General features: G+C 42.5%; 1 protein-coding gene across 1 annotated transcript in view; it reads right to left on the bottom strand.

The window, feature by feature from the left end:
- LOC135219580 (5'-3' exoribonuclease 2 homolog) overlaps positions 1 to 13,327 on the bottom strand; it is a gene marked incomplete in the record, with an annotated part of 341,454 nt that overhangs the window by 25,857 nt on the left and 302,270 nt on the right. The window contains 1 exon segment of the mRNA XM_064256465.1: positions 5,568 to 5,726. Coding sequence (XP_064112535.1) covers positions 5,568 to 5,726 — 159 coding nt within the window.

The following is a 13,327-nucleotide window of genomic DNA, read 5'->3' as shown; positions in this document are numbered from 1 at the left end:
ACATAGGATACCAACGTGGTGTTGTCCAACATGAGAACGACAGAATGACCCTCTACCTTCCCCTGAAACTCCTTCAGACCCAGGAAAGCCACCTTCAACTCCAAGACGTTGATATGTTGCCGTTTGTCCTCCAAACTCCAAACACCTGAAGCGATGAGGCCGCCTAAATGAGAGGCCCAACCTGCGAGGGAGGCATCCGAGAACAGAAGGAAGTCCGGTGGGAGAGAACGCAGAGGGACACCCTTCAAAAGATTCTGGTCGTCCAACCACCCACGAAGGTCTTCTCTCACTTCCAGAGACAGAGGAACCATTAACAGGGGAGTCCCCCCTGCCGGAGACCAGAATTCTCCGTCTCTATTGCAGAGACCGAAAATGAAGACGCCCATGAGGGAACAGTTTCTCCAGGGAAGACAACACTCCCAGAAGAACCTGCCACTCTTTTGTCACTGTCATATCGATGACCATGCCCAGGTAGAGAATCCTTTGAGCGGGTACGAGGTTCGACTTTTCCTGGTTGACTAATATGCCCAGTTCCAGACAGAACCGAAGTAGACGATCCCTGTCCTGCAGCCCAGGCTTTTTATTCCTAGAAAACTGCCAAGACTTAACCAATCGTCAAGGCTACCTCAGCAAAAACGGATACCCCTGAGCAGTTGGGCCCAAGCTTGACACAAGAGAAGAAGAACCCTTTGTGAATACTTATGAGGGGCGGCTGCTCGTCAGCCCGCCCGAAGCACAAAGACTTTGAACTCGTAGAACTCGTCCGCAAGGAGAAGCGCGGGTAAGCTTTCCTGGGACATGGGATGAAACAGGGATTTTGGAAGTATGTGTCATTTAAGTATATGCGACAGGCAATAAGTCTGCCTTCCTCCCTCACGGCTGGGCCAACATACCGAGCCGGGGCGGGTTCTCCATCTTGAATACCCGTTGTCCTTGCCTGATTGAAAGTGATTCAAGGTGGTGATCAAGTCGATCATAATAGGTCTCCATCCTCCCGACGCCTTGGGGCACCGTAAGAAGGTGTGACTGTAAAACCGCACCGGGACGGACGCAATTCCTTCCTCTATCGCATCCTTGTCCAGCATTTTCTGCATCTGGCGCTCCCGCTGCAGCCAAGAGATCCAGGAGCAAACTGGCAGGATGTATACCTTCCTGAGCTGCGGTCTTGTCCTGACAGAGGAGGGAGGAGAGAAAATTGGATGGCAAGTAGGTATCCCACCCACCCGAAGGTGGAAACATCTACCACCCCACTTCTCCCACCATATAACATTTGCCTTCGGCCCGAACGGCCAGCCAGGCACCCCCTTACCCATGGCGGCGGATCGGAGGTTGGGAGAGGCACCGCTGAAACCTACCCAACGACGGTAGCCCCCTTTACTTATCTTGCCATCCTTGGGCCCCTTCTTTGGGTATTAAAGGAACGAGGAGCGAAAGGGGCGATGGATCTTGAGAACTTGGCTGTTTGCAAAACGGGAAGGTGCCTGCCGAACTCGGGAGGTTCCTCCGGAGCCGGCTACCAGGTCGACGATCTCGCTTGGAATGCTGCTGGACAGGGGGAAGGCGAGGAGGACGCTGGACATCTCCCGAGGACAAGGACTTTGACTTAGGACATGGCCTGGTGCAACCAGTCTGTCTTTGGTGTTAGCCCGGCGCCGGTTCTAATCGCATTCTCGAGTTCTGTCCGGGGAAACCAAAAACTGGGACCTCCAACAGATCACCGTTCCTCCAATGCCGAGCAAGGACTCCGCGTGTTGAGCAAATCTGTTCCATCCTAGTCAAAATGCCAGCCCGTCCCATCTAAATCAGAAGATTAAGCCCGATAAATTAGCAACTAAGGTGAACCAAATAATGAAAAAGCCTTGCCCCCTTGCCCGGGACTGCAACAGACTTGGTAAGGTGAGGAAGCACTCACCCAACCCGCCTTCCTGGGACGCTGTTGAAGCTATCTTGGCAATAACCACCAGACCAGAGGTGCTAGCCAAAGAAAACCGTCTGCAACATGGAGGCCGCCGTAGATTCCAATATGCTGAAGGTCATCTTGGAAGGAGACCAAGGACGAAGCTAAACCGACCCCTCACCTGGTTCCCGAAGTCCAATGCCAGCTTTCAGGCGAATGGACATCCCGAGTTAACCATGATGGCGTGACAAACAAAAATACAGAAGCCTCAATAGCATAGTACTTCTTAATGTCTCTTGATTAAGACCAGGGGTAGTAAGTTTCGGTAAGAGCCCCCTAAGGCGAAGCCAACCGCGTCCCGGTCCCGAAAACCAGAGGCGTTAACTCTTACCTGCAAGACAGACTGCACGTGCCCCGATAAGGAAGCTGGAAGAGAATGATTTTAGGGTCCCTGTAGTAGCTCCACCAAAGGCTTCCAAGCCAAGGAGGGAGTGGTAAGACGGACCGAGCCTGAGTCCTACTTTTTCTATTATCACTCGGCTAGCTAACCGCTGGCCAAGTCCGTTTGCCGTTTCTTCCCTCTTGCCGGTTTTTCCAAAATTTGGTTAAAACCCACTAATGAAATCAACAAACTTTACCAAAAAAAAGGAAGACAGAAACTGCTTTGCATGTCCTCCCCCCTACCTCCTGCTCCGGCAACGATGACTGAACGACAAGAAGGATGTGTCAAGGCCTCCTCTTAAGGCACCTCCCCACCCAAAACCAAATTAAGGGCAGGGTTAGCAGCCAAAACACAGGCCTTGAAACCCCAAACTAAACCTGTCTGGGCTGGGTCTATGCGTCGGGTCTTCTGAGACAAACCCGCCAACTATAACACTAGGGAACATCACTTACTTCCAACAGATGACTCCGGCATGTCCTATCGAACGGTCAACGGGAGCATGATGGGACGGTACGTATGTGAGATGGGGGGGGAACTCGAACACAAGAGATCCAAATAAGGAGAATCCCTTAGGAGTCAAAAACTTTCTGGAAGGACCAGTTGGAGAGAGGTAGGTTAAACACTCCGTGCTGCAACCAACTCCACACCTCACTAACCTTCGACCTCTTGACAGGCACCTTGAAGGATCCTTTTACAGCGTATGAAATAGGCCCTTGGATTGAAAGGGGGGTGGGGGGGCGGGGGGTTTGGTTTAACAGCCCGGAGATTCGAAGGGCAAGAGGACGAAGTATCTCCTGCCATATTCACAAACCACTACACTTGGGTCCGAAAAGAACAAAGCACTCTCGGGAAACACGTCCGGCGTTGTTCCTCCCATCGAAGGCAAAGGGCGAAGGCAAAAGTTCCTTAGCCTTACAACGCTTGAATACGCCGACAAGTGCGTAGAGGGGGCGAAAGGGAGGGCAGGAAGGAAGACAGCACTGGTTTCTTTTATAGCTGTCAGTAACTCGGTTTATCCTCCATTAGGTAAAAGATAGAATAAAGAATAGAAATAAATGGTTATTAAATTACTGTTTGGTAGTTTTCATTAGATGAAGAGAGATAGCTTAATGGAAAATTTATGGCTTACTGTGTACAGTGATTGCTTGGCAATCGTTTGATACTCGTAAGTGCTGGATGTAAACATTAGTTTGGAAGCTTTTTTTTTTTTTTTTTTTTTTTTTATTATAGTTAATGGTTACTTAATAATTATTTGAAATGAGTACATGCAATACATTTAATAAAAAAATTGTGAATTAGATATAAAATATAAAATAAATCAGACTGCCAACAAATACGTATTTTTTAGAATTCTTCTTCTGTTTTAATATTACGTTACGTATATGTTTCATTATAGCTGTCAGTAACTCGGTATCTCCATTAGGTAAAGATAGAATAAAGAATAGAAATAAATGGTTATTATACTGTTTGGTAGTTTCATTAGATGAAGAGAGATACTAATGAAAATTTATGGCTTACTGTGTCCTAGGAAAAATGATTGCTTGGCATTCGTTCGGTACTCGTAAGACAGTAAGAGCTGAATGTAAACAATCGATTGGAAGGTTTTTTTTTTTGTTTGTTTGTGTATTATAGTTAATGATTAATTAATAATTATTTGAAATGAGTACATACTGATTATTTATACATTTTATTGGCATATTCTAAGCTTTTAGCTTCTTGGGTTTAGATGTCAGAATCATAGACTAGGCTACAGTAGCAACCGCAAACATAGGCTAGGCTTATTGCTATGGGACATATGCTAAAGTCCTAATATATGCAGTAAAAATGGGGTTGAACATTACATGCAGTTGAATATTACTTAAGTATGTACAGTATTTTGTCTTTTTGGAGTCATATTTCTTCCGTCGGTTCGGCGTCGTAACCCTAGAACATGTGTTTTAGGCCTGGAAATATAATTTACTGGTGTGTTTTTGGAGGGCTTGGAACGGATTAGCCATTTTACATGTAAAATGTGGTCCAAGATACGAAAACCTCATGATACGAAGGGCGCCTCGGAACAGATTAATTTCGTATCTCAAGCTACTACTGTATTTTGTTAGTTAAAACTCAAGAAAAACTCATTAAAAATGTTTACAACTGGTTATTTTAATAGTTTTATCACAAAGCATGCATTTTATGAATATATAATATATAGATATTATAAAAAAAAGAGAGGAATTTGTGGATATTTTTTATGATATATATATATATTATATAAAAAAAAAAAAAAGAGAGGGAATTTGTGGATATTTCTCATAGAAAAATACAGTGAATACACACAAATTCCCCATGAATAATGGGGTATATGTTCCAGAGAGAAATCTGCGAATCCAGAGTCAGCGCATATGGGGGGTTCACTGTATACTGTTATAATGCTGTAGAGGTAGTTACGTTGACCTATCCGTCATTGATGGCACCACTACCCGTATCACACCTTACTATGAACTAAGCAACATGAAAATAAAAATCAGTCCAAATCACACACACTACAAATTATACTAATGCATAACCGGGATCATATTTATATAACCATGACGAAATAGCGCTAGCTGCATATTCGCAAACTTTTTGATATGTATGACATTAGAAAAAAAAGTTTAACACTACTTGGCAATGTCACGTTGAGTCTGAGAATCTGGACGATAAAAAAAAAAAGATTCATGTTGCATCAGATTTAAGCATCACTGTACATACAGCATAGTACATTAAATGGTTATTACCGATGAAGAGGGAGTTAACACAATAAAACCCAAAAAAGATTACATATTAAACACAATCATATGAATTTAATGAGTATACTAGTATGGCACAATTACATATATATATACATATATCTAATCTGTTGCAACTAGCTAATAAGCCTTCTTTTATACCAAAGACCGAAAACAAGTGACAAGTGCTTGATTGGTCTTGGATCTCCTCCCTAAAACTCCATGGCAATTTCTTTGTGGTATATTTGATTTGTAGATGGTCTGCATAACCATAAAAACACTGCCTTCCATCATAGCAACATTCGTATTTTATGGCTGCATGGTCATAACTTCCTAGCACTGTAATGAACTAAAGACCTCTATACTACTATAAGCAGTCTATTTGCAAGATAGCAGTAATTGAAAAAAAAAATTGTTCTGTAAATACTATAAACATTCAGAAAACATAATAAAAATAAAATATGTAAACTTATATTACCCTTGATAGTTTGCCGATTGGTTCATCATTTGGAAATTCCCTGGTGGAGCTCCCAGAAGACTAGTTCCACCACCTCGTCCACCTCTGCTACCTGACATTCCACTGGGTGGTGGCACATTACTATACTGGCCACCGCCTCTTCCACGATTCACATGATGACTATAATTAGAAAACATCAAATCATCAGACTGAGCATACAAACCACAATTACAGTAACTTGGAACTCAATTCATAACAAACTACTTAAGCTACTTAATCATTACATTCATGATGTGATATGGCATTATTGCAATGAAGTATTTACCAAGTAAAAAACTTATTCTTAATTAAAAACAAATTAATTACTGATATTTATAAAACAAAAAATTTGGCAAATATCTCGAGAAAAACACATTTCACATCATACAGAACACTGCACTGCATTATGAACTACTGTCCTAATTAACAACACTTTACTCAGTTCATACCTATACTGTTTCATTTTCAAACAAATAACATTTTCAACAGTATTGTACTTGTGAACCAAACAGCACACATCACATCCAAAGGATACATGACATTATAATTTTCATTTAGAAAACTAAATAAATTTTCATATGAATGTTCAGTCCTTAAATTTTTGCAGTTTTGATCTCAGTAAAATCGAAGAGTGCATTGTTATTAACATGGAAAACGAACAAAAACAAATCAATCGCTGATTTTTAGATTACATTACACGTTTTAATCACGTGACATATAACAGTGTACTATAATGTACTATTTGAAATTTTCATGCTCAATTCAAATTTTATGCTTTTAAAATGAATTCACTTGATGCAAATACCTAAAAGCAGAAATCCTTCACAAAGAAAGTCTTATTGTATTTATTTAGGCAAATTTTTCAGTAAACTAATGATACGCATAATGAGGACCCTAAACTGCTCTGGTATTCAGTCTTGCTTTCAAGTATCTCGTTTCATAATAACTGGGAAAGTCTCCCAAGTTTAAATAGTGTTCAACAACTTAAAAATGTCAAAAATCCCCTAAATCTACACTACATATGAACTTCAGGAAAATAAATGTCTAACACTATACAGTATCTCTCATTCACTATCAGAAAATTATCATTTAACATCTATCATCCACTATCAAATAAAAATATTATATTCTTATTCTATCCAGGATCATCTGTAAATTTTTAAATAATTCCTATATAACCATTGCTTTTCTTAAGTTTTCAATATTTTCTCATTTTCTTAACCCTTGATGAACGGATATACTCACGAGTAGTAATACATAACAGGTTTTGGGTGGTTGCCAGATTTAATCATGGTGAGTAACAATATTATGCCCCATCAATTTGGGGGAATCAGGCAGGAAAGAGGTGCCAATACTTCTATAGCCCATAAATTCACTAATGCAACTTTTAGACTGGTTCAGATAAAGTGGGCGCCTCATGACAGGAATTAGTTGCGTACTTGACTTCAAAGAGAGATGTACTGCCTCTCTCTCTCTCTCTCTCTCTCACATGATGTCTTGTTATATATTTGCTCATAAATATAACCAGGGGTTGCTGTTGGTTTTAGTTCTTATCTTTTATGATGGTATATCAGTTATGTATAATTGTAATTTTGCAATAAAAGTGAAAGTATTGTAATTTTGCAATAAAAGTGAAAGTAAAGTCAATTAAATATTCTACAACAAATATGCTAAGATTTTGTTACTGATTTTAGTCCTTATCTGCAGGGTATCAATAAGCAAAAACTGTCATTAACCAAAAACACAGCTATATTTATGGCGCTTATAGCATTGATATCCAGGTAATGGCCGCCTTGTTAGGTATGTTATGACACCACAAGTCTATTAGGTGCCAGGAACCGAAACTCTGTGTGTTATGGCACCACAAATTGCTGATTTTATGGCACTAGACAAGTGCCATAAAACTGGATCGCCATTAACTGAGACTGCTGATAACCAGGGACTGCCTGTTTTACAAACTAACAAAATAATTTCTTGGAAAAAACATGTATAACTTGGTAAAATTTATGATTGTCTTATAAAAAAAAAAAAAATTCTTACACCATGTACATTTGCATATCTTCCTCTTTCTATTGATGTATTTTTTCTTAAAATGATATTGTTATAATACAATAAAGTTTCATACATACTTACCTGGCAGATATATACGATTAATGGCCCACCCAGCCTCCCCGCAGGAGACAGGTGGAAGAGAGAAAATATGAATAGAAAACGGGAATGGTTCCTAATCCTGCCACCCAGGGCAGGACGGTAGATCACCTGACCTACCTGCAGCGTGTGCCGCGAAATTTGAATTTCTGTCGGGGACGACGGAGTCTTAGCTATGTATATATCTGCCAGGTAAGTATGTATGAAACTTTATTGTATTATAACAATATCATTTTCATACAATCAACTCACCTGTCAGATATATACATAGCTGATTGACACCCTTTGGTGGAGGGTAAGAGACAGCTAACATGGAATAGACAGGTAAACAACATATGTTGTAGGTATAAATAAACCTTGGTTCCTATCTGATAGGTGGTAGACTTCGTGGCTGTTGCCCGGTAGTCTGCATCACCTCAAGACTTTAGCGAGATATGTGATCTATGGCTAAGAGTTCTTGTGGGTCTGCCGATGGGGTATGAACCGCTTACTCGGCAGAGCCTGAAAGGACTTTGTCAATGGGTATTGGACCACTTCTATGACAATACACCTTATGAAGGAGCGCAACACCGATCCTGATCACCTGATCCTAACGCGAGGGTTCGCGCTCAAATTGAAAAGAGTATCCCCACACTCCTTTCAAAAACCCCAATAATTTCACTAAGTTAAATAACTTTAACTCAAAGTTAAGGATCAGTGTCGGCTCCTTATCCCAGTAACGTATCCGCAGAAACGTATAAACCAAAAGAGAAGGATCTCTCGTAGGTTAACTTGACATCCTTTGTGTAATGAAGTCAACACAGAGTTGCCTCTACCGTACAACACAGCTAATATGTCTTATATGACATATTGTTATGTAAAGAACAAGAATTTGCAAAAGCGCGCACTTCCTGCGCTTTTAATTCTCAGCTGTTTTAAGGAATCAAGTCACTTATGAAGTGCTTAGGAGATCTCCATGTTTCAAAGAAGACCAGGGCTTTCTTGAAATGGATCTCTCCTGTCTGAAGCCTGAAGCCTGGCAGGAACCTCGCGCCTGGCTGGTGCTTCGCTCTTGGTTGGAGCCTAGCGCTTGTCTGGTACCTTTCGCTTGACTGGCGCCTCGCATCTGGTCGACGCCTCGCGCCTAAGCTGGAGATTCGCGCCTAGAGCCTGGCTTGCGCCTGGCTGGCTCCTCGCGCCTGACTGGCGTCTCGCGCCAGGTTGGCGCTTTGTGCCTGCCTGGCGCCTCGCGCCTGGCTGGAGCTTCGCGGCTGGCTGGTACCTCGCGCCTGCCTGGCGCCTCGCGCCTGGTTGGCTCCTCCCCACTTGCCGGAGCTTCGAGCTTGGTAGAGTCTCGAGGATGTCTGGCAATGTCCACATCGGACACTCTTATCTGTCCTATATGTTCGCATCTAGCGCATCTGTGTCAGGTTGTAGGCCCGGTCTTTCTCCTCATCAGACAATGACAGTGTTCTTGGGGCTGACTGCCTCTGGCGTTTTTTTACGCCTGTTTTAGCATAAGGCTCCTGGTTGGCGCTACATTGTCCGAAAGTCCTGAACATCCACAATAGTAAATCACAAGACTGGAGAAGGGTGGAAGAAATTCTTCCACTTTGAGCTTTGGCCTCTCCGGCAAGGGGAGGTGATTGTAGTCAGCTACATCCAGTATACGATAGGATATCTAACAGTCTGAGAGATAAGTCTTCCTCCGAGGAGGATCCTTCTTGAGTACTTCCCTTGCTCACGAGATCTCTTCTTACCTGTTGAAGGGCCTTCTCGTTGCAGAATCTTCCCTATCCTTGTCCAAAGGAAGGGAAGAAGCTTGGAAGTCGAAGGAGACTCCGAGCTGAAATTGGGAGTACTCCTGATTTCTAGCTCTTTATTGTATCCCTCTGAACACCTTCTGGGAAGCATTTCGAGCCGTCATCGCATTCCAAAGACTCTGTAGGCAAACGTTTTAACCATTCTACTGTAGATGAAAACGTAAGTACCCTGCCTGGACAACGAAACCTCTATCTAAAAACATTGAATCAGGAATAGGGGGTTTTAGTTCTTTTGCCAGACATACTATGCTGGCAAGAACCCATTGCCTAATCTCCATAGAATCTGATGCGAGATTCCAATGCTTAAAAAATTCACTTGTCTTCTTGATCGTTTGGGACCAAGAGAAACAAAGAATTCCCTCATAAAAATTTCTCAAAGAAGTTTGATGAGGAGCAGTTCCATCTTGTCGGAACATAGAATCTGTGGCCACAAAAAAAATCCCATTAGAAGTACATGATATCCTTCTCTTGTCATATTGAGGTATCGTATAAGATCCCGAAGATCTTAATCCTCTGCTATCTCCAATCCCTTTATAGAGATAGAGTATAGCCTTTTACTGCGTTCTTTGATAGCAGATATATACAAAGGTGATTCTTCCCCCTGAAAGGGAAGAAAAAACCGCTATGTGGTTCACAGAAGTATCGGAAGAGGACAGCTTCCTCATTCCCTCTAGCACGATCTGCAGCAATTCTATATCTTGTCTATGACTATTGTCATTTACCTTGAAAAATCCTCTCATTCATGTCCACTTCTGGTCAGTCTGCACGCAGACAGACTCAGAGTGGAGAGGTTGTTAAGATCCATTTATAATAGATGCTGATAGAATATTCAGACTGTCTTGGAAAAGATTTCCAAAACATGCTGTGAGAAGAACGTGACCTCTGTGAATCCAACCTCTCTAAGGCCAAAATGAGGCATAAAGTATTATCTTCTCTTTCTTTGACGCCCTTTATCTTAAATTCTGCAAATAATTTATATTTAGGGGAAAAAAGACTAAAGTTTATTCCCCTTTCTAAAAATAAAATAAAGAAGGCGTATATTGCTACCTCTCTTGGTTCGAGGAAAAGGAAGCAGACTATAGGAAGCCTGTTCGTCTTCTACCTTACTAAGAGATCTATGAAGAAGACTTTCCGCAGGTTCTCACAACTCTTTCCGATAAATGTTAAACATGTTAACAGTTATTATCGTCGATTGAGAAGGTTCTCTTTGTTAACGCGAACAGGAGCGAAAAAAAGAGATTCTCAATGCTCTTTGCGATATGAGAGTCGTGGAATTGGCCTAAGTGATTAAATGGGTAACGAAATCAGGAACGAATCTTGCCGTTACCGAGCCTGGTGTCCGAGAGGCTACTGGACTCTTAGGTTAATAACTCGCTAAAACGAGAAAATCTTGGATGGTGCTCTTGGCTCACTGCGCCAGGCTGGCGCTTCTGGTGCAATTTGCGCCAGGCTGGTGCTTCTGGCGCATTGCGCCAGGTTGGCGCAACTTGCGCCAGGCTGGCGCTTCCTTCTAATTCTTTTTAGGTTATGTGCCAGAACACCTGTGCCTTTATGGTACCCGACATCCTTTCACATGTTAATTCCGTTCTTAGTAGGAAAAAACTTTATATACGTAGTATAGTCCATTCAGGGGAAACAAGTTCTGCCACAAAGAGAATGTTTCCCATCCGACTCATCCATCTTCTTCTGAGCAGGTACTCTAATAAGCTATGCTTTCGTAAACCTGAGAGTATTATATAATATAATGTTCTGCTGCAATAGAATCCTTTAATAATGTTACCTACGGTAAACAGCATTGAAAGGTTGTACTATCTCTCTTATTGAAAGCTTCTTAGCAAAAGGCATACAATATTTTATGTTAGCTTAAATATCCCCTCAATCCGAGGTTAAGACCGCGATTGTAGGGGAGAGATACGGATAGTTATTCCATCCCGCAGGAGAGAGAGATAAACCCAAAACCGCTCATGACTGACACCTACATGGTACTGCGTTGGTCTCAGGCTCTCAGCGAAAGCAGTCTCCGTTTGCCGTCTGGCCTTACTCTTCCAGAGTTGCCAGCTACTCCATTTAATAAAGGAATCTTATAAAATTATTATCGAACTTCAGGAAGTTCTTATTAAAGCATATTTAAGCGAAACAAGACTGATAAATCTAGAAGCTAAGTAGGTGTTGTCTTAACAATCCCTTTAAGCGTAGTCCTTCCTAGGAAAGTCGTAGAAGGATACTGGTAATTGAGTTGCACAGCAAAGAAATAACTACGTTATGTTTTTATGATTTGACCGTATCGTATTCTCATACAGCAGAAACTCTACTACCTTCTACTATCTTCGTTCTTTTCGTTAATAGAACGATAGAAAGAGTATATATATATCCCTTAAGGAAGGAAGTTAATCCAGGAACTCTTTAAATTTTCGTGATTTCCTCATAAATCGCGGAAGAGACAGAATTCCTGTTCATCACTAGGGTTTACGGAAGGAAGTAGATATTTCCTATCCGCTATCATACCCAAACGTCGATGAGATTCTTATTAAGAAAAACTCCCAAAGCTCTTGCCTCCTCAAAACTTGGGAAGAGCATGGATGAAGGAGAGTGTCCGCATTGAGAGGAACTGCCTAACATAAGAGTCTTCTGAATAATGAAAAGGAGCTTCTCTTAGTATCAGAATCCTTCTGACAAAAACAACGGCCGCCTGTGCGACATCTTGCACATTTGCCAGGGGAAAGTTGCTCAAGTTAAAAAAACTCAAAGAGGAGTCTCGCGACTGACCTCTCTCTCAAATGAAGATTTTGGAATATTCTGACGCCTGGCGCCTGGATCCTTGCGCCTAGTGCCTGGCATCTGGATAGTTCCGCACGCCTGGAATGTTCCGCACGCTAGAAAGGAGACTCGCTCCTGGAACGTTCCGCTTGCGTGGAAGGTCCCGTGCGCCCTGATAGTTCCGAGCGCCTCTAGTCTTCTTTTACGAGCCTCTTGCCAGTAAACGTTCAATGGAAGCATCCTTCTGACTGCCACTCTACTAAAAGGCTCCTCAGTCTAGCCGTCTGTTTTCTCTTTGAAGGCGCCTTGCGCCAAGAAAAAAGTTCTGGAACACGGCTCGCGCTCAGTTGCTGGAACGCGGCTCGCGGTAGTCTGTTGGAACGTGGCTCGCGCTAGCTTGTAGGCTGGCTCTCAGCCTCTCGCTCAGTGTTCTCTTAGTTTTCAGAGAACGCGCCGATCGTCCGAACTCCAAACATGTACATTCTTCGTCTTTTCGGATGTAAGATGAAGAAACGGAAGAAGAGACGCACTTTTTTAAGGATGCCTTTCCAATGGCTATCCCTGGCAGTCTGGGACGTTCTACAGATCCTGCCGAGGGAACGCCCGATCGGTGGGGATTCTCCATAACCTCCATAAGGCTTTCGACTTTCCTTCTCCTCTGGGCTTGTGAGCTTGGAAGAGGTCTAGGCCTGAGAGCGAGACAGAGCCGATCGGACGCACCCTCTACTATTTTAGGACGCCTTTCCAATGGCGAACTTGGCAGTCTGGGACGTTCTACAGATCCTGCCGAGGGGACGCCTGATCGGTGGGGATTCTCCATAACCTCCGTAAGGCTTTCGACTTTCCTTCTCCTCTGGGTATGTGAGCTTGGAAGAGGTCTAGGCCTGGGAGCGAAACAGAGCCGATCAGAACGCACCCTCCACTGCACTGGGAACACTAAAATCACTTCTTACCTTTCAATAGCTCGTATTTTGAGCTACATTCCTTTGTCTTCAAATTGCAATATGAAATTGAAGATTCTGTGAAGTAAGAAGA

Source organism: Macrobrachium nipponense, chromosome 1 (assembly GCF_015104395.2).
Source record: "Macrobrachium nipponense isolate FS-2020 chromosome 1, ASM1510439v2, whole genome shotgun sequence".
In the NCBI taxonomy this organism is placed as follows: Eukaryota; Metazoa; Arthropoda; class Malacostraca; order Decapoda; family Palaemonidae; genus Macrobrachium; species Macrobrachium nipponense.
This window is presented reverse-complemented; position numbering and strand designations above follow the sequence as displayed.